The sequence below is a fragment of the Solanum verrucosum genome, unplaced genomic scaffold, assembly GCF_900185275.1.
Source record: "Solanum verrucosum unplaced genomic scaffold, falcon-dt-bn FXZP01000255.1, whole genome shotgun sequence".
In the NCBI taxonomy this organism is placed as follows: Eukaryota; Viridiplantae; Streptophyta; class Magnoliopsida; order Solanales; family Solanaceae; genus Solanum; species Solanum verrucosum.
Genome location: NW_026020006.1, coordinates 299,581 through 320,452, shown reverse-complemented (window position 1 = coordinate 320,452; position 20,872 = coordinate 299,581). Strand labels below are relative to the sequence as shown.

Here is a 20,872-nt window from a genome sequence, read left to right as displayed (position 1 = left end):
CATCATCGGGTCACCTAAAAATTATTGTTAGATGTCTAAATGTAACCTTCATTTACACCGTTATAAAGCAAAGCCAACAAACACTCAAGACTTCACTAACATCTTCTCATCTAAATTATTAAGTTTGGGGTCTCTGTTACAGATTTTATTTTTCCCATGGGCTATTATGTCATGTTCCTTAGTTCAATGTATATAATGAGACAATTTCCTTAGCATTTGGAGATTGTGTAAAGGGAAATAAACATAAGTTCTATATAATTTTGTACACAGGAAAAGATGACATGAAACTCATCTAACCTGTAGATCTGGCAAAGAGGGGTCATTCGATCCTTGCACAGCTGAAATAGCCATCTATATCAAGCTGGATACAAAAGCATCCTACATGGTCAGGTAGAAAGTGCTAACGAAAGATAACAAATCGTACATGAAACTAGAAGATAATTGCACATGAGCAACGATTTACAAGCAATCAAAACTCCGTGTGGGGGGGGGGGTCAGAACTTGGCAGCATTAAAATTTTGGATTCTTTAGCTTAGCCAAGCACTCTAGTAATACAAAGAGGGGATTATCGAGATGCACATCCCATGACTTGGATATCACCATCAAAGTGAATGTAGCTCAGCGCCATGATTTGGAGAAGGTTGTTGCACCGGGACCAAGCCATCTTCAACCCAAGATTGTGTTAGTACGTCCTGTCCAGGATAGAAAAGGCACCTTTAACTCTTTACTCCACACTAAAAGTTGGAAATGTATATCTATAAATTGCTAATAGCTTTTCCAGTGAGTGCTCCTCAAAGTATCCAAGTATATAGGCAAACCAACGGATAACAGGCTAGTGGGAGGATCTTCAAAGCCAACAGACTAAATTTAAGTGTAAACATACTCAATCTCATTTCTCAAGTAGCTCAATTACCAGAAAATTCAAGCCCAACAGTATCACTTACATTCAAGGAGCGGTTACCTACAATCTTAAAGAGTCTTTGTTGTGCCTCAAAAAATAGTACTAATTTAAAATCCTAGAGAAACTTGCAGCTTAAAACCATACAAGTTAGACAAGGGAGAGAAGGAAACCATTGTTTAACCACTATGACAGAAAAGGCAGTAATACCTGCGTTTGTAATAGCTGATTTGGTTCTTGTGCCGATGAATATGCTTGTGGTTGGGACATCCGGTAATATGGCTCCTTCAGATCAAGTTTTCCAGAGGACGTTTGGAGCATATCTCCAACAGTAGCTATTCAAATTGATCAATGATATGTTAGATTTTATGGGACAAAGGGATCAACAAGATATGATTCAAATACTACAAACGACAATCATAAAAACTTACCTGACAATGTTAGGTAAATTGTATAACTTTGTGCCTTATGGGCAACCAGGCGAAAGTGGCCAGTTATCTCCTGTCCTGGCATGACATAAAGTGGCTGTGACAATACACACCGAAGCTGATACCAGTGAGTTGTAGGTGCACCAGGAGCAGTGGTAAGCCACCTCGGTACAGTGCTGCAGAAAGAAATGATGCAATTTACTGAAAAGTAGCAACAACAAATCCCAACAAGAATGATGCAAGAAATACAAATGTTTACCTTCCATTGAATAGTACATCAAACCAGCAAGCAAGCCCATGAATTCTAGTGCTAACAGAACATGCAAATTTCAATGGGATCTCAATTTCATATAGATCTTCTTCCTGTAATATATATGTGGAAAAAGATTATTATGCCCAGCATTATGTTTCAAAAAATTCTGGCTAGCATATATGAGTAATTCCACCATCTATTTTCCCCCTATCAACCGCCCACTCCACAAAGTAGGAACTTTGTTCATTTTAAGTGTCATGAAAAGCACATATATAGAGTTAATTATTCTCAAAAGTAGGAGGAGCTACTTCAGGCCTATGGGCTTCCATTACCTTTGCATCTCTGCTGATTCTGCTTTTCTTTCCTTGTGAAATAAACGTTTATCTTTATGTTAGAAAACTCTCTTAGATTCCTTTTTGAATCTGTAGGATTCCCTTTAATTGCCAAGAAAAACATACATAGAATACAGAACGTCTCTCTCAACTCTATTTTACGACCTACAGAATGAATTTTCTAGTAATACCTTTATTGAAGTGAAGTTAATCACATGAGATATTGCAGGAGCTACCAATAACCTTGGATCAAAAGCATCAACCACTGGCTGCAAAGTACATGAACATCCAAAAAAAGTGAGTGAATCTAAGACTAACTCGTCTTGTAAAGTTATGGAAACCATTCGCACAAATTGAGGAAACTAAATAAAGGACATCATGGTGGGGGAAGGGAGTAGGTTCAGCACATACAGTTATGATTTTGACAATGAAATTCAACTTGGATGCTGAATTCAACTTTGTTTTAAAAGCTTATAATTCAAAGTGAATAAATCAGAGGCCAAGTCATTTAATTACTAATATGCACGAGATTGACCTGAGAAAAGTATCCTTCATATGCAGATCTTTGCAAGGGTGTCAAATCAACCCCAAAATAGCTCTGTTGCTGCCAAAAAATAGCCTGTATAACAGTAAAAGTCAAATTAAACTCTTTTTCAATATGAAATTGAGAAAGATCATAACTATAAGAAACCATCTCCATAAATAAGCATGTGCATGAGAAATGCAGAATCCATACACAAAATTTATGTCTAGAAGGCTTGCATGGAGGCTTTAAGCAAGTGGAAAAGGACCAATGATGCAAGCCAAGTTGCATCAAGGCCTTTCCATGCAACAAAGGACAAGTTGCTTGCATGGAAAGGTCTATTTTTACTTGGACAAATGGAAATATGAAACTGTGGCATCTATGCACACCTTTGGCTAAGTGGAAAATCGGTTAGTTATGTAGCTAACATGCAATCATTCCTGTAAAAAGGCCATTATCATTTCATCACTACACGCCACAAATTTGCCTAAATCATTGTGTATCTAGCTCAATGATGACTTTATCTTCATGATCCCTCTCTAGCTTATCATTCACCTCTACAATCACTATCCTATAAACAGCAACTACATCTTAGTCCTACACAAGTTGGGTCGGCACTATGAATCCTCACTTTCTCATTTAAGCTCAACTCAAATCATCAATAAAATAAAAAATAAAAAGTAAGTTTGATAATATTAGAAGTCCTCCCATAAGTCTAAAACTTATTCCCAACTAGTAGATATCACCCATATGGATCATTTTCTTCCATTATGTCCTATCTTTAGCTAAGTCTACATTGATTCAAAAAAAAAAAATTGTAGGCCTTTCAAGACAACTTTCTTCCATGTAATTTTAGGTCTATCCCTTTCTCTTTCAACACCTTCATTCACCATAGTTTCACACTTGCAGACAGGTGCATCTGTAAGTCGACACAGGACATAACCAAACCATCTCAAGAGACTTCCACTCATTTTATCCTCAACGTGTGCTAATTGCACCTTCTGGCGAATATAGCCATTTTTAATCTTGTCTAATCTTGTATGACCGCACATCCAACTTAGCATCTGCATCTCTGCAACAGATCAGTATCCTATATAAACTGTTAATTGTTCATTTTCTTTTTACTTTATTGGACTTGTTGGTTTGTTATTTGAAATTTAAAGTTGTTGTTCCACCAGAGAAACTTTCACATTGCTGAAATATTTTCCTAGGACAATGCCAGGCACAACTATGCAACAAGTGAAAAGTGGCTTTGTATTTGGAAATATAGCACCTATGCATTAAGCCTTTAGCAAAGAGGCAACATTCTTGGTGAATGAAACTCCTCTCATATAGCACCCACCATCCTACTCCATAGGGGAAGAGCCCCAGTTTAAGAAGAAAATGTTATTGAGATAGGCCCAGAGAGCAAGAAAACAGTGATATGATCAAATGTACCTTATTTGCAATTTCCATATACAAATATTCATCACTGAATGGTGCCATGTGTATTCTACAAAATAAAAGAACCATAAGCTGAAATTTGGCAAATTAAATCATATAATAAACCACAAAGTAAAAAAAAATGAAAATATTACATACTAATTTATTTATCAAAAAGTCAAGAGGCTTGATAGAGGAAAGTGGAAGAAAGAGAGGCCTGATAGAAGTGGAAGAAAAATGTTTTTTTTAACAAAGAAGTTTGAAACACTAGTAAAAGCAATTGAAAATGAAAGGACAAGGTTTTTCTTTTTGGAGATTGGGTTGGGAAGTGGCAGCTTGGGTAACTGAATCATATGACGATAAAACATAAATAAAAACCAATTAGAAATAGTGGATAGAGATAGCAAGGCTGAAAAAAGGTAGGAATAAACAACCAAACATGAGGCTGAGGGCGGGAAATTGCTTGGAGGGAGAAGCGGGCAGCAGCATTGGAACATATTTATGGATACCAGACTGAGAATTAAGCTTGAAGACTCATCTCATGTTTAAAGGAGAATGAAATAGACAACTTGAGCTTCCACAATTCGCGATTCAATATTAGTCATATCATTGTACTCCGACCTCCTAAATGATTCACGGAAGGTAAAAGCTGATAGCTTGTGGCGGAAAGAAAATAATCTATGATACAAGGATCTTTTCAAAATAATGTGTCAAACTACTGGTGGGAGAAAAGTAAAGCACAGAATCCAGGAAGAAAAACTAAAAGAACCAAAGAACCTCATAAGCAAACTACTAGCTTCATGAATGAATTGACAAGGCAAGGCTCCTCAAAGTCAACTGCTGACAAGAAAGAAGAACTACCTTCCCACTGCAGGAAACATTTTTCCATTTGGAACTAGAAACCGATCTCTTGCAATCACATAAGACTCCAGCATTCTTTCATTAACTAACAAAGTACCTGCAATGTATCACACGCCCAGCAGGTTTGAGCCTGTTCCATTTGGATATTCTAATTACTGGATTGTGGTTGTGTAGTTTGGGTTCTGAGATAACATTTCACTATATTTTTAAAGATTCATACCTTAAACTCTGTTCAGGAAAATATAAAAGGAATTCCCTTTTTATAACAAAAAATTATAAAAAGGAAACTTCATAACACTCTAATACAAGCAAAGCAAAAGGGTCCATGTATCAGAGATTGTTTCCAGCAGGTTAAGCCTGTTTCATTTGGATAATTTAACCACTGGATTGTTGTTAGCTTGGTTCTGGGATGACACTCTGCACCATATTTTTTAAGATAAATATCTTGAACTGTTTTCATGAAAATATGAAAACGAATGTTTTTTATGAAAAATATTGAAGGGAAATAACACTCATAATACAAGCAAAGCAAAGATGTCCATGTATCAGAGATTGATAGTCCTTCCTTTTTTTTGGGGGGGTGGGATGCTGGGCTAATATGTGACAACAATTTAACATGAAATGAATAAAGCATCCCTCTCCTCAAGTCATATATTGAAAAATGAAATTTTCAAAACCAAAATCATGTTGCTCAGATTATTAAAACAATTAATGATTGGCAAAGTTAGCACTATTCTACATGAAAAAAGAGTTGCTCATTTATAAAGGGAAAACTGCAGAAACCTATTGTTTCAGTTATCAAACTCTCTTGCATGGATCTGCAGATGCATAAATACTACAAAAGACATCCTTCCGTGGTCATGTTATATGCATCTGCTTTTGTCGCATGAAACTTTGAGCAAAATTTTGTTTCTCAACAGAAAAAAAAAGACTAGCATATATAAAAACAACAGAAATACAGTCAGAAACAGCGGGGTATGTTAGAAGAACCCCATAAGAAAATAATGAACTATGACAATTCAAATACAAATTTAGATGCAGCTCAGAATGCAGTAGAAGCGTTAAAATCAGTTTTCAACATGCAAATTACCCAACTTAACATATCTCCATGGTTTATTCATTCATCTTCTTGAGAGTATTGAGGAATTGTTTATTGCACATACGCACAACTGAACTTACTCCTTATCTTTCTTTTTTCCCTCAAGATTGCATAAGCAGTTATCCAAGAAGATATTGTTGTCATGTTTTAGTATATTCTCTAGGTTTAGTAGTAGAGGCAGTTGAAACATGTAATACCTACAAATTCCTTAAATCATTTCGCCAAATAATCAATCAATATTTAATACATAGCCACACTAAAGTTCGCAAAAGAACTTTAGCTGTCAACCAGGGGAATAACTACAATTTTTAACAAAACTTGAAGCATTGTCAAACCTGCATTGCACTACACATAAGTTTCAGAACCAATCGAAATATATAAGCTTACCCATTGGCTCAGAGATTAAGATATCAGCTTTCACAGGTAACTCTACTTCTTCAACCTTTCCTTTGATTACCTAAACATTTATAGAACAGAGAAAACCAAAACATAGTGAGCAACCTTAGCCGCCAAGATACCGAAGAAGTATATTTAGCACTTAAGAACTTTTTTGAAAGACACCAGAATGAGGGAATGTATACTTACTGTAATTCTCTCATTCAACAATGGATTTCCTGCAATAAGCTTTTTAGCATATTCAGCCATTTCAGATGCCTCTATGGCATAAACATGTTTTGCACCAGCCTGAGAGGGTTTTTGTTGAAGAGGAGATGGAAGGAAAATATACAGTGTACAAATATCAGCGGAAGCGGCTAAGCTATGGTTCATATTATTCAATGAAACCTCATGGCATTGATAAAAAAGATAACCTGAGCTGCAAATAATGACAAAATACCACTACCAGCTCCAACATCAACCACTACACGACCAAGAAAATCAGCACGGTTCTCAATTACAGCAGCATAATAGGTTCCTGCAAGTTCCATATTTACCATGTCGGCCTTAATATAATTGGATTTAGAATGCTCTAGTCAGCTCATCCTTAAGAAATGCAAAAGGACAACAGTTCAAAACATTCTAGGACAAAGGAGTTTGCAAACCTCTCATGACACTAGATGAGCCTTGTTGAGAAATAAGTATGCATTTGAATAATATTTGAGTTGAAGTTATAAGAAGAATGTTAGTAGATAAGGTTGGAAAAATTTTGTGAGGTTTGAAGTTGGTGCTTCGATATGAAGCAAACTTGGAAATATGTTTGTCTAAGTTGAAGATTTGATGAAATACACCATCAGGTAAGTATTTCAATATTTCCCTTGAATATCAAATAATATTTCACTTGAAATCCAAAGCTTTATGACCAAGTTACAACTTGCAAATAATTATTTCAGTACTTGAAATATTGAGAAAATTATTTCATGGAGAAACATGCTTTAGATTTTCCTAGGTCCTGATACAAGTCAAACTCCTGTCCTTACAAAGTTCAGAACATTACCTGTCCTTACAAAATCCTGCAGCATATTTTGTTGATGCAATAGTTGTCCATAGTAGTGAAAATACATTTTAGCAGAAGATGCCTCTATTTTTTCATCGAATTTACTTGTTGAAGTTGATACTGCTCCATTTGGCAGAGGAGACCCTGAAAGAAAGAATACTTGAATGAGTTAAGGTTATTATTATTCTCTTTTAACAAGTTACAATTATTTGTGTCAGCATCATTGCTAGTGTTGCTAATGGACTGAATCATGACTTCAATATCTTATGATTGATTGCGCCGTATTTAACTTCACAGAGTAGTTGAAACTTCCAGACAAAGACTCTTTTTACAAGTTACAATTATTTGTGTCAGCATCATTGCTAGTGTTGCGCCATATATAACTTCACAGAGCAGTTGAAACTTCCAGACAAAGAGAGAAGGAACAAGATCCTCCTAGATGCAGCAATTTAGAGCTTCACTCATGCATCAATATGGACCACTAACATACTACATTCTAAGTTTTTGACAAGAAATGATTGCTTTCTTCTTTCTTCCATGTTGTCAATTAGTAAGCAGTACAGTTTTGTATTTCCCGAAACTAAGAAAGAAAAGACATTACTTATACAAGTAAGACATTCCTGAACTTCACATTGACTTTCTATTAAGCAAAATAGAGCCACAATTTAACTTTTTTCCAAGTAAAACTTACAACTCAAACTTATGTCATAGAGTAGGACAAAATAAAAGAAAATGATACCCAAATACAAGACAACAATCAATAATGTGGACTATCAATACTAAGATCATGTGCATAATGGACCTGATGATATTGCTAACAACTTATAAGGCTTATAATAATTAATACCTTATAACATATCAGAAGAGTGACAAATGGTCTATCAAATTCATTCACAACACTTAAATTCTCAATAAAATCTTAATTCTCCGGACAAGTGGTGCTTCATATAAGGTCAAAGAAATTTCAAAGTTATAACAACTCGAGGGAATGGAATTCCTTTTAAAACGACACCTCAATAGTATATTGGTCGGACATTCACAATTTAGTATCCACAGTCAAAGCTTGTGAGCTCACAGGAAATAAGAAATGCATAGTAAAAGCTCATCAATAGAAATTGATAAGGCAACACAGAAAATCTCCTCCTACAATACATCCTCTCACTATCCATAAGGTGCTCAATGTTTATCCTTGTTCCACATTACCAAGAACCAAAACTGCATCAAGTATAAGATAGTGCTTTACTCAACCAATAAAGGAGTCATCACTGACATCTCGATCTCAGTCAAAATTCAAGAACTATTGAAGCAAATAAGGAGAGAATTTGATTGTACTCCACAAGATGGACCAACTAACTTTTAGAGTGATAACATATACGTCAAAACAGACCTTGAACAACCATTTCTGTCTTCCATTGCTCAAATGCACAATGGAAGGCCCTACTTTCCTCCTCGTTTTTAAATTGAATGGAGATTCCCCTGGAATAGCCTGTCTGGTTCAAAAGACCAAAGTCAATGCCATTGGACATTAATATGACAGCAACAAACTTCACAACATTAACTCCAATGAAGTATAAATAAGATGCACCTTCAACTTTCCCCGTAACAGGATAAGGTAAAGTTATAACAGTAAAATGGACGCATACACATACATACTGACTCGTTTCAATATTAAGATGGACATAAATGTGCACTATTACATGTTTTCAGCCATACACAGTGTTGCTTAAAGGAGCATGAAACTGGTAAACGTTTAGTAGTTAATTAATCAAAACTACTACAATCAGTGCTGGCTAATTTTTGTGCCAATATAAACAAGAAATTGGTCCCTGATTTGACTTATTCTTTCTTTCATATGAATGTAAATACGTATGTAGCATTCAACACAGAAAATTTTGTCATCTTTGAAGATGGTATAACATCTCTAGAAATCGTCCTCATGCAAACAGGAATTTAAAGCATTTCAACTATAAACAGATTAAAGACAACTAGTTTGTCCAAGCATCAAATATTTTATGCTATCAACAGGTACCTCCTTATTGTCTTCAAAAACTTCAGATATGCACAGAGATTCTGCAGATCCTAGCCTGAATAACTGGAAATACAATAGCAGAAGCAAAATTAAGATAATGTCCCTATCAAGCGCATGTAACAAACAAGTTCCAAAGGAAAATCAGTAAAAATGTCATCTCTTCTGTCCTATCCTCCATATTGTTTAATTTTCAGCTAAAAACACAGATAAACTCATGTAAACAACTGTCATTCTAGTTTGCTGCTAGAAACACGAGAGAAAACATGATAGCCCAAAAATTACCGCACTCTCACATTTAACTAAACAGGTATAGCTCGAGTGTCTCCCAACACACAAAGAACTACTGTATCCACTAGAGTACAAGTGTGAATTAAGCATGATTATAAATAACGAGCACTCTCACTGTCTCACATGTAATTAACAGATATAGATATAGAATTTCCCCGCATGCAGAGTAACTACTGCATCCATTTCGAGTATACAACTATATACTAAGCTTCAACTATTTATAGTACAGTACGTCAACCTATTTAACAAAATTCACCTCTGATCAGTAACAAAATGCATAAAATTAACATGAAAAACCAAAATACTACTAAATTAATAACAATCGAATTTCAATTTGCTCATGCAAACCGGATTAGCATATGTAAATTCAATTACATGCCTGTGAAGCTCGAAGATTGATCACAATGTCGGCACCGGATTGAGACTCCTGTCCAAATCGGAGCTCTGGAGCTCCAGAACCCGAACCAAACCGAGCAAAAACCGGTTCCGATTTTGAAAACGAAGTAGATGAAGAAGATGAAACCTCCGAAATCGATAAAACCACAAATTCGTTTTCCTTCACAGTAACCTCCATTAACGCTGATTTTTTTCCTTTCTTTGCTTCAATTTCTGAAACGAAACCTTCGGATATTCTCTCTTCTCAGTGAAATCAATCAAATTATGATCTGTTCTTCATGGAGAAATGAATTAGGGTTTTCAGTAGAGAGTGTGTAGAAGGTCTTGAGTGTGAAGTGAGAGTGTTGAATGTGCCGCTTCATGAGACGGAAAGGTATATATAAAGGTTCTGTGGGCATGAATTTGATGATTCGGTGTGGACGGTGACAGGGGAATAACGTACAACTGTGATCCTTGAAGAACCATTTGAGACGTTTGATTTGACCTCTAGTGGGACCAATGGCGGAGTCAGGATAAAATTCGACATATAAATATTGTTCTAACTATGTATAAATGGTATAATTTTCCACGGTCCGCCCCTAGTGGGACCCATTGTACTGCTCTATGTCCCAAATTTATGTGTTATATTTTAGATTTTTATATTTAAATTAAAAATAATTATAATATTTTTAAATATTTTAATTTATTAATTATTGTAATACGTAGTTCTTTTACATAATTTCTTAAATATGTAACTTCATTTCAAAATTTAAACATTTCATATCTAAATTAAATTATTTGGCTCTCAAAATTTGAATTGTGTCATATAAATTAGGATCTATTTAAATTATTGTTATGTAATGCTTTATAATGTATGATGTCATATATTATTTTGATGAATATAATATTTAGAAAGATAAATTCTAACATTTTTACATAACATTTCACGCCAATAATTTTAAGAATAAACCTATAGAAACAATAGAGTATGAGATAAAACTATTATAAACAAGGCCTATAAACAATAAGATAAGTGATAAAATAGAAATGTTAAATAGTAAGTAAAAATAAAATGGAGAGAGAGAAATAAGGTAACAACACATTACACCAAAAGTCTAACTTTAGACTTTTCGTTGTTACCTAACAATAGATTTAGCGATGGAAGTAACAATGTATTCAAATAGGTTTTCAAGCACATTTACTTTTTATACATTACAAAACTGATATTAGGTAGATGAATTGTGCAAAGATGCACTAGATACATTATAATTACACAAGATACATGTGTGCCTTCTTGGAATCAATTCGTAACTATATATGGATACATTAAATATTTAATATCATATACATGTATTTATACACAAATATAATAAATAGTTAATATTATCTGTAGAAATTAGTATGGAATACATAATGAAATTGATTTTAGAAATACAAATACACAAAATTGATACTAGTTTGTAAAACTCATATACATTCTAAAATATGAAAAAATAAGAAGAGAGACAAGCAAAAGAACAGAAAAACAAATAAAAGAGTCAGTATTTTTCGTATACATACAAATCACACTTGAATAGAATATATAGACAAATTACACCTAATTTGACAAGTATATATCTGAGATATGAAATCTGTCAAATACATTATATTTAGCTAACATAAAGTAATATGAATGATAATTGGGACAAGACACAAGTACCTCCAGACTATGGCCGAACTTCCAGAGACGCACTTTAACTAAACTAATGTACTATTACCCTCCGAACCCATTTTTTCGTAATTTTGTATACTTTTTTGGCTTATGTAGCATTCAAACATCTTCCACGCGGCTTAATACCTGGAGTTACAGAGTGTGTCACGTAAGCCAAACGAGTTCGAGGAGATAATAAGACTTTAGTTTAGTTAAGATATATCTCTGAGATTTTGATCATAATCTAGAGTAACCTAAATTAGCAGAAACAAACAGAAGAAGAAAAAATGTGGTTCACTTTCACTTGACATTTAGGGGTCGTTTGGTTTGAATTCAAGTTATGATGAGATTAATTATGATGGAATAAATTATGATGAGATTAGTTATGATATGATAAATTATGATGGGATTATTTTTTATTGAGCGTTTGGTTTGTTGTATTCAAAATAACAAATTTTAAGGACAATTTATTTGTTTACGAAAATGCTCTTCATGAATGTAAAAAGTGATGTAACAAATGGATTGAAAGAGACATTTTTGTCATTTACTTATTTTATCTCGGGATAAGTTATTCTGGGATTATTATACCACCCAAGGGGAGGGATAACTTATTCCGATACTAATTATTAATCCCGATATAAGTTATCCCAAACTTATCAACCAAACAACAAATTAAATGGTACTATAATTTAATCCAAGACTATTTGGTACTAAAGAGTTTTGGTACACAACTACCATTCCAATTTCCACCATTTCTTATTAGATTATGTCTTGACTCCCTCTTCCAATCTCAGCCTTTCTCTCTCCCTGTCTCCACGTTTACGCATTTTTTACTGAATTGGAGACCCATCCTCATTCTTCCATTATTATTCATTTTTAATTACTAAAGTATAATTTATATGTATATTTTTTTCCCAATAGTAATCTGTATAAACTTTAGATGATAATCAAATTTATATGTCGCACTCCTTTTCTTTCACCAAGAACTTCATTTTTTAGCTCAAAACGTCACTTCTTGTCTTGCCGTCCAGTGAAACTCAGTTTCTGCCAAAATCAAGGTGACCCCTTTTTCTATTTTTCTATTTTTAGTATACCATTTTGTGAAAGTTTCAATCTTGCTTAAGTTTAATCAATTATTGTCATTATTTTAGGCAAATTGTCCAAGATTAGGTCAGCTTTTTCCATGTGTAACGATTTTTTTTGTGAATATTTTAGGCAAATTGTCAAGGTTAGTAGATAGTTGAGCTTGATTAGGCTTGGTGGGAGTCTATTAGCATCGTATTAGTCGTATACATGTAGTTTCTTGCTTTTGGATATATGTTATCATCTGTTGTTATTGTGTTTCACTTACCACATTATTTGGTTGTTGTTACTGTTCTTATTGGTGAATGCTATGTACTTTACTGATTTCCTTATTAATTGACATGTTTCTGTACTGTTTTTTTTTCCGTAACTCTTTTTGATTTGTTGCACTTGAGTCGAGCGTCTTTTGGAAACAACTTTTTTACATACATGAGGTTAGAGGTAGGGGTGGAATTACACTGGGTATGTTGTTGTCGTCATCAAATATTTAGCTATATTTTAGTTTCTTTGATTGACCCTTTTGTGATTTTAACTTTGTGAACAAGTCTAACCATTTTTTTTTTGTGAATATTTGAAGGCAAATTGACCAAGATTAGGTGTGGAATTAATCTAAATACAAGGTCATCAATGAGTTGCTCTGCAACTCCGGCAATGGCAAAGGAGAAAGAAATGGTACAAGTGGATAGAATATTAGCTGCAAAAGAGGATGACTATGGTGGGGTGACGGTTGAAATGACTAATGAGCCATTGGACCCTTCTGTCTTTGCTTCTTTGCTTAGAGCTTCACTTTCTCATTGGAGACAACAGGTAGTACAAATATACTCCCTTCATTCACTTTATTTGTTTGGTTTTGACTTGACACGGAGTTTAAGAGAGTAAAGAAGACTTTTGAATATTGTGATCTTAAGCTAAATATATGTAAAATGTACCGAAATGCCTTTTAATCTTGTGGACTTAAACATGTCATGTGGAAAGTTAAAATTAAAAAGTTTCCAAAAAAGAAAGAGATATTCTTTTTGAAACGAACTTAAAAAGGAAAGTAAGATAAACAAATTAAAACGGAGAGAGTATTTTGTTTTTGGATCACTGTTCAGATTCTACTTTTCAAATGTCACTGAAGTATTTAATCATAAAGTTAGTCATGTAAGATTCCCCTTGGTAGTGAATTTGAGCAAAGATATATTCTTCTTTTTTTTGGGATCCAAAATAAAGGTGGCGAATAAGTTGAGAAAGGAAGATTCCTTTTCTTTTTTTTCCTTCTTCTTAATCATTCCCCAAGTCTTAGTGGATAGAGTTATCTAAAACTGTGTGTGGGACGTAGCAAGTATCCAATGGAATAATTGAGTTGTGCAGAAGGTGGCCCGGGTTACCACCATTGTAAAAATAGAAAGAACTTTTTTCTGTGTGTCAGGCCTACTTCGTCGTAAGTGTTGCAGGTTTTTGAATGGTGTCTCCTCACCCAAAGTTAACAATAAAGTTGGCGAAAGGTTCTTTTATCTTAACATAGTAGTACTGCACCTAAGGGTGGGGAAATCCTTGGAGACCAGCGATCAAATTCCAACAGACTTATTTCTATCTGTCTAAGTTTTGGTAAGCAGAATTTCTTGATAGATGTCTTGATGCGAGATACCAGGTACTCGATAGAATAGTCGAGTGTGCGAAAGTTGTCCGGACACAACAATTATGAAAGAATCATATAAAACTGTTGATGAGTTATTTTTCTTTTTTCCCTTAATGGGTGGGTGGGGCTGAGAGACTGCTCTTGAGTTGCCACATCTTTTGCTAAATCTAAATCTGGTAGGTTTGTTCTCTATGACTGCAAAAACAAAAGAAAAAAAATGTTCCTTTCATGCACATCTTCATTTGTTTTGCTCCTTAACATCTAACCCTTCTGTTTCTTGCTCCTGGACATCTTAAATCACAAATTTAGGATTGTTTTACAGTTTAACTGTGGTTGAAATGTAATTGCATAAAATTTTAAGATGTACCCATTTATTTTGTGGGAGGGGGGTTGGGGTACATTTGAGTGCTCGAGATGCTAGCAATACTTCATGTTTGTCTAGAGTAAAAATAGAAGCAGAAGAAGAGGACTCTTTGTGTGTTGTCATGAGGCTATTAATTCAACATCACCTGAGCTGATGTTATACCTTATGTGTTAGTCTATTGTGCATGCGGTGACTTCGTCCTTGAAAAAATGTTGTGGAACATTTAGTATACAATCTGCTGAACACCAGCTCATTCACAACTATACAAGTAGGAACTGGTGTTTGAAAGATGTTGTGTCATTTCACACTGCCAAATTCAGGGCTTCAAAATTAGTGATTGGTTGGGGGTGGGGGGGTGGGGGTGGGGTACTCGAATCTATTAGAGAATAGAGATACCTGTCTTTGAAAAGGCTGATTGAGAGGAATCCTACGTCTACCTGAACTTTCACCTTGTTGGTGAGAGTTCGATTCCCCATCTTGTAATCCCCTTCCCCTACCCCTTTTGTCAAAAAGAAAAATAGGCCGATTGTATTGCCATGATTAATTGGGAGTCTAAATTTCTATAGCAAGATTTTGATTCATATTTCATCCTTAATAATAGGTGGACATATTTGCAGGGTAAAAAAGGTGTTTGGATCAAATTGCCTATTGAGCTTGTAATGCTTGTTGAACCTGCTGTCAAGGTAAGTTTGTTTCTTTTTTATGGTGGTTAAATTATATTGGCTTGAATCGATGTCAATTTCTGATACAATTATCCTATTGTTTTGCAGGAAGGATTTATTTACCACCATGCAGAACCAAAATACTTGATGCTTGTGAGTTGGCTGCCTGAAACTGCTAACACTATTCCAGCAAATGCTACACATAGAGTGGGTATTGGTGCTTTCGTCGTGAATGAAAGGAATGAGGTATATTTTGGTGTTACTCCTTGTATTTTCGTCTTAAATCCAAATAACTGAAGTACTAATAGAAGGGACAATAGCGCCAAAGACAAAAGCAGAAGATAGAAAGATTGAAGAAGACAGTCAAAGAAGGCAAAAGTTGTAGATAGCGACCGAGAAAGTGTGTATAACTGTGTAAGGAGAGAATGCCTGAGATATGTTAAAACTTGTATATGTCAAGGCTATACTCATGGCTTGTTACTGAAACTAATGGTACCTTATCTAGTGAAATAGAAATAACATTACTGGCGTAATTTCCTTGTACAATTGGTTTATTGAACTTATTGACCTTGTCAAGAAGGTGAATTCAGTGTGGAGTGTATGACGATATATTTTTCTATATATAGCACGTTACGTTTTCATACCTCAACCCTCTCTTGCTTGAATATTTTCTTTAAATGTCATTTAGTATGTCAGACCACCTTACCCCACCTCCTGTCTGTTGGATACTTGCACACTTTCTTTCTTCTTTTTCTTTTTTCCGGAGAAGGGTTTTGCTTTCTCCATGTAGATCATTCAGATAGTTTCCAGCTTACGTGCATTTCTATACTTATATACATCTATCTGGCTATGTATGTATCACAACACATGTTGTTTTTTCTAAAAGAAACTTAAATTAAGGTATCATAGTGCATGTTAGTTATTGGAGTACTTGTAGTGATAATTTTCTTTAAAATCTTAGGTGCTAGTTGTCCAAGAAAAGAGTGGACGATTCCGTGGAACCGGTGTGTGGAAGTTTCCTACCGGAGTTGTTGATGAGGTATGTGTAAATGAAAACTTCTATGCCATATAAAAAAGTCTTAAGTAAAATAGCGGAAATCTAAAGCAAATGAGCTGCAAGAATATTTGCTATTATGTTGAATTTTTCATCCACAGGGTGAAGATATATCTGATGCAGCTGTCAGAGAAGTGAAAGAAGAGACAGGGGTGAGAGAGAATTCAGTTGTTAATATTTTTTACGGTTGAAAAAACTAGTTATTCCAAATATTAGTTTGATTCGGGATATATAGTAATAGCAGTCACTTACTTGGTATCCATTGATACAGGTTAATGCGAAGTTTGTAGAATTACTGGCATTCAGGTTCTCTTTCGCTGCCTTAAATGTACTGCATTTTTGATATTATGTACGTATATAGGGGTGTTCTGGTGTCTATGCTTGTTCCCTTTTGATTTGAATGCCAACAACATAGTCATTGAGAGTATCACGATGTTACTTGTAAGGAAATGGATCTTGGGCCTAACTCAACCCCAAAAGCTAGCTTGTGAGGGGAGGATTGCCCAAGACCATTGGGTTCTCATCCCACAAATAGGGATGGCAATGGGGCGGGTTGAAGTGGGTTTCTTAAAAACTAATGTGGGGCGGGTCGGGTTGTGGGTCTAGGCGGTTTTATGAGGGTTCAAACTTAATTTTAACTTTTTACATGTTATAAGAGTTATAGAACATTATTTATTAAGATTATTTCTTTAACGTTACTAAAATACTCAAGATACTAAATGAAAATGGTTCAATAAAAACTATTACGGTTTCTTACATGCTTCCCAATTGACCTTTAAAAAATAAAATTTTAAGTTATTATCTATTAAATCAATACAACTTAATAAGAAAATGAATTTATTTATGAATTTCATTTTTAGCATCAAACTTAAATGTAAAAGGAAAATATTCAAAAATTTATGCGAGGCGGGTTTATGTGGGGTGGGATGGGGTGGGTTGGAAATGAAAAAAATTGTTATGTGGGGCGGGTTAAATTTTTTGCAGGTTAAGCTCAACCCCCCCCCCCCCCCCCCCCCCATTACCATCTCTACCACAAACGATGTGGAACTCCAACATTTCCCCCAATAGGACTAGACATTTGGAGCGCGAATTGGAAACAATGAATTAGGATGAGCCCGACTCTCTCACCATGTAAAGAAATGGATCTTGAGCTATCTTTTAGGCTTAACTCAACCCCAAAAGCTAGTTCATGAGGTGAGGATTTCCCCAAACCATATAAAGAGCCCACTCACTCCTTTGATCCTCCATGTGAGACTCTTCGTGCCTTTTCACAATTTGCTTCTTATCTCGATAAAGCTACTCAGAATCACTCCCCCCCCCCCAATCACGCCCAGAGCTAGACAACTGGTGTGTGGACAATTTAATATGTGGGTCCAACACCGGATATGAAAATTGGGATGGGTTGTGCTCTGATACCATGTAAAGAAATGGATCTTTGGCCCTTTACCAAAAATAAGAAATGGATCTTCGGCCCTTTACCAAAAATAAGAAATGGATCTTGGGCCTAACTCAACCCCAAAAACCTTAGCTTATGAGGGAGGATTCCCCAAGACCATATAAGGATTCCAAGGATTCCATGTTCTCATCCCACATATTATTAAAAGCTACAATCTCTTCTTTTTTACGTAACAATATGAAACCTTATGTTGTCCTTACATGTTTGGTCTGTTCATCCTTACTGCATTTCATGTGTATGAACAATGACTTTATTGAATTGCAGGCAAAGTCACAAGTCATTCTTTGACAAATCAGATCTATTTTTCGTCTGCATGCTGCAACCTCTTTCCCATGATATCCAGATGCAAGAGAGAGAAATAGAGGCAGCCCAGGTACATGCTGTTTAAAATAATATTCTGAACTAGGACTTTCTATGTCAATGCTATTAAATAAATATGACATAATACTTAAACGGACACTCAAATTTGACCTCAGCTGGCAAGCAAACACTCCAATTTTCAGAGGGCACATCTAGACACCTCAACTTGGATTCGATTGTCAACTAAACACTCCAATTCATCTCCATTGTGTCTCATGGAGACCTGATGCTGACGCCGCACATAAATTTTATAGGTGTCTAGATGATCATTTTGTAAGTTGGAGTGTTCAATTGACAAAATGGAGATGAGTTGAGGTGTCTAGATGTGCATACTCGCAGTTGGAATGTTGACTTGCTAGTTGAGGCCAAGTTTGAGTGTCTGTTTATGTATTATGCCAATATATAATGCTCTTAGACTTCACCATTTCAGCAATTCCCCTTTTCCCCTTCTCAGTCCATTAGAAGTTCCAGGAACCTGAACAAACAACATTTTCCCCTCTGAGCAGATCTTGCAGTTTCTGTAGAATTTTTTTAGCTGAAATCATGTGGTTTTGCTGTTGGACAAAGTAATCAAGTAGAAACAATTGACATGAGCTTTATTGAAGGTGAATGAAGGAAGTTAACTTGGATCAATATAACTTACTCTTAGAAACTTATGTGCAAACTTTACCTATTAAAAAAGAATATGAGCAAGCTTGCACCTAAGGGTGGGGAAAAATGGCCAATCAAGTGGGTGAAAATCATAGGGGGCTGGGATTCCAAGTTCGATTTCTTCTCATTTGCCTAAGTCCTGGTGGGTAGAGTTACCTGGTGCCTATAGTGGTGGTAGATAGTAGGTACGGATGAAATAGTTGAAGTGTGCAAATTGACATGGATACCATCATTATAAAACTTTTTTTTTTCAAAAAGAAATTTATGTGCAAACTTGTGTATAAGCAAAGTTCATATGCGTCAAATAAGCTGTTCAGAGCTGCACGCCCCAAGCTCGTGTTTTTTCGTTAATACTTTTTGTTTGTCCTCTACTTGCAGTGGATGCCATTTGAACAATATGCTGCTCAGCCATTTATCCAAGGACATGATCTTCTCAGATACATCTCTGACATATGCTCGGCGAAGATGGAGGGTAGGTATACGGGCTTCTCACCAGTTCCTACAGTAACCGGTTTTTCTGCAAAGAAAACCTACTTGTACATGCACAGCAATGTTGGAACAACCAGTATGCAACGACCCCTAATGTGAAAAAAATTGATTCTTCCCTCTCCCAAAAGTTGAAAAAGGAAGAAATATGGATAGAAAGTTCGAGTCACTGTGACTTCAATGAAGTTTATAAAGGTGCAATTCTTTTTTGGAATAAACATGGGATCAAAAGTGTTTTGTGATGGGAAAATTGGCTTTCAGGTTTACATTTTTGTATGTGATACATGATGCTTCAAGTGTACATCAAGAATTATTTGTGTATTCAAGTTTCTTTGATTGACCTTTGTAACTATCATCTACTTATCAATTATTTGTTGTATGTACTCTTGGCTCATGACAAGCATACCTATTTGAAGAATGAGCCTGCGGCTCATAGGCCACTTGGTTAAGTAACCTATCAGAGCCGTAGTGAAAGCGAGTCTTCATAGGGCAATTGTCACCTTAAAAGTGAGCCTTCTAAGGAATGTCAAGTTGTTTGATTACGAATCCTTTGTTCATGAATGGGATGTGCGATGGGATCCCTTCCTCAATGAGGATTGCTAAAATCATCTTTTTAAATGAAAAAGATGACGTTCAAATGAGGAAAGACTTACGGTGTATACATAGACATTCAGAGACAAGCAAGGGTGTAGTAATCGATGAAATTCTTCAAGTCTAGATATACAATTCCGATACGAGGGTGGACGTAATAAACGTTAAAATGCTTTGGGGCTAATATATAACTCTAGATATATAAAATGAACAAGTAATAAGTAAAATCAAATATAATCAAAGAAAAACCACTAATAGCAGTAATAAAAGTGGTTACCTTGTACTATCATTTTTTAGGAAACCTCTTTTGTCTCATCAACAAATTGATTGATAGAATAGACACAAACAAGAAACGCTTATTAGACTTAGTACGCCTAAGGGCCCAATTTGATTTTGTAATCCTCAAGATGGCCACCATAACATGTTTTCAGTTTTTTTTATTCGGTAGCTGATATTTATATTAGGGCTAATTAAATCTGCATTCGCACATTGTGGGTTCTATTTCTGGGGATGTTGCTCCAACAATTTTTTCATTACCAAAGACTCAAACTCGAGATTTTTGATTAAAGATGAAAAAATCTCGTATCATCTCACCACAATCCAGACATGTTCGCCATAATAATACTCCCCCGTTCATTTTATTTGTCACTTTGAACATATCAAGAAAGATAAAAAAAAAAATTCTTATTTTACCTTCAACATCAATTACTTATTCGCCGAATCGTTTTTCAAGACCTAAATTCATATATCAATTAATATAAATATTGTGATAACTATTCATATTAATTATTGTTTGTTAACGAGCACGTAAAGTTCCAAGTAAATAAGTAAAAGTGAACGGAGGGAATCGTTATGTGGCAAATGGTGGACAGATATTTGGTCATTGTGGCTCTCATTGGACAACGACTTTGCAT

At 35.1% G+C, this 20,872-nt stretch overlaps 2 protein-coding genes across 3 annotated transcripts; one reads left to right on the top strand and one right to left on the bottom strand.

Moving 5' to 3' along the window:
• Window positions 1–304: 304 nt before the first annotated feature.
• LOC125819703 (probable histone-arginine methyltransferase 1.3) lies at window positions 305–10,277 on the bottom strand. The gene is made up of 15 exons (XM_049499175.1): window positions 9,945–10,277; window positions 9,278–9,340; window positions 8,636–8,738; window positions 7,249–7,392; window positions 6,626–6,729; window positions 6,402–6,500; window positions 6,204–6,273; window positions 4,718–4,814; window positions 3,872–3,926; window positions 2,447–2,530; window positions 2,103–2,180; window positions 1,586–1,689; window positions 1,330–1,502; window positions 1,109–1,233; window positions 305–692 (listed from the first exon to the last, which is right to left on the bottom strand). Exons 1-15 carry the CDS (start codon window positions 10,137–10,139, stop codon window positions 603–605), a joined length of 1,584 nt encoding a protein of 527 aa, XP_049355132.1. The 5' UTR covers window positions 10,140–10,277; the 3' UTR covers window positions 305–602.
• Window positions 10,278–12,407: 2,130 nt separating this feature from the next.
• LOC125819682 (nudix hydrolase 2-like) lies at window positions 12,408–19,693 on the top strand. Of its 2 annotated transcripts, none has more exons than XM_049499153.1 (9): window positions 12,408–12,688; window positions 13,291–13,520; window positions 15,316–15,381; window positions 15,469–15,606; window positions 16,322–16,399; window positions 16,516–16,566; window positions 16,686–16,720; window positions 18,135–18,243; window positions 19,260–19,693. In XM_049499153.1, the coding sequence occupies exons 1-9, from the start codon at window positions 12,571–12,573 to the stop codon at window positions 19,467–19,469; spliced, it is 1,035 nt and encodes a 344-aa protein (XP_049355110.1). In that variant the 5' UTR covers window positions 12,408–12,570; the 3' UTR covers window positions 19,470–19,693. The 2 variants fall into 2 exon arrangements, with proteins under 2 accessions (XP_049355110.1, XP_049355111.1); XM_049499154.1 differs by having other exon boundaries at window positions 12,546–12,688; window positions 15,300–15,381.
• Window positions 19,694–20,872: the final 1,179 nt, after the last annotated feature.

Excerpts from the sequence above, each read along its gene's own strand:
- LOC125819682 (XM_049499153.1), top strand. The coding sequence starts at position 12,571 with ATGATAATCAAATTTATATGTCGCACTCCTTTTCTTTCACCAAGAACT. Across the intron at positions 15,382-15,468 it reads TTGTTGAACCTGCTGTCAAG|GAAGGATTTATTTACCACCA; the intron begins GTAAGTTTGTTT and ends ATTGTTTTGCAG. Across the intron at positions 15,607-16,321 it reads TCGTGAATGAAAGGAATGAG|GTGCTAGTTGTCCAAGAAAA; the intron begins GTATATTTTGGT and ends TTAAAATCTTAG.
- LOC125819703 (XM_049499175.1), bottom strand. The coding sequence starts at position 10,139 with ATGGAGGTTACTGTGAAGGAAAACGAATTTGTGGTTTTATCGATTTCG. Across the intron at positions 6,274-6,401 it reads TGTTGAATGAGAGAATTACA|GTAATCAAAGGAAAGGTTGA; the intron begins GTAAGTATACAT and ends ATAAATGTTTAG. Across the intron at positions 2,531-3,871 it reads ATATGGAAATTGCAAATAAG|GCTATTTTTTGGCAGCAACA; the intron begins GTACATTTGATC and ends ACTGTTATACAG.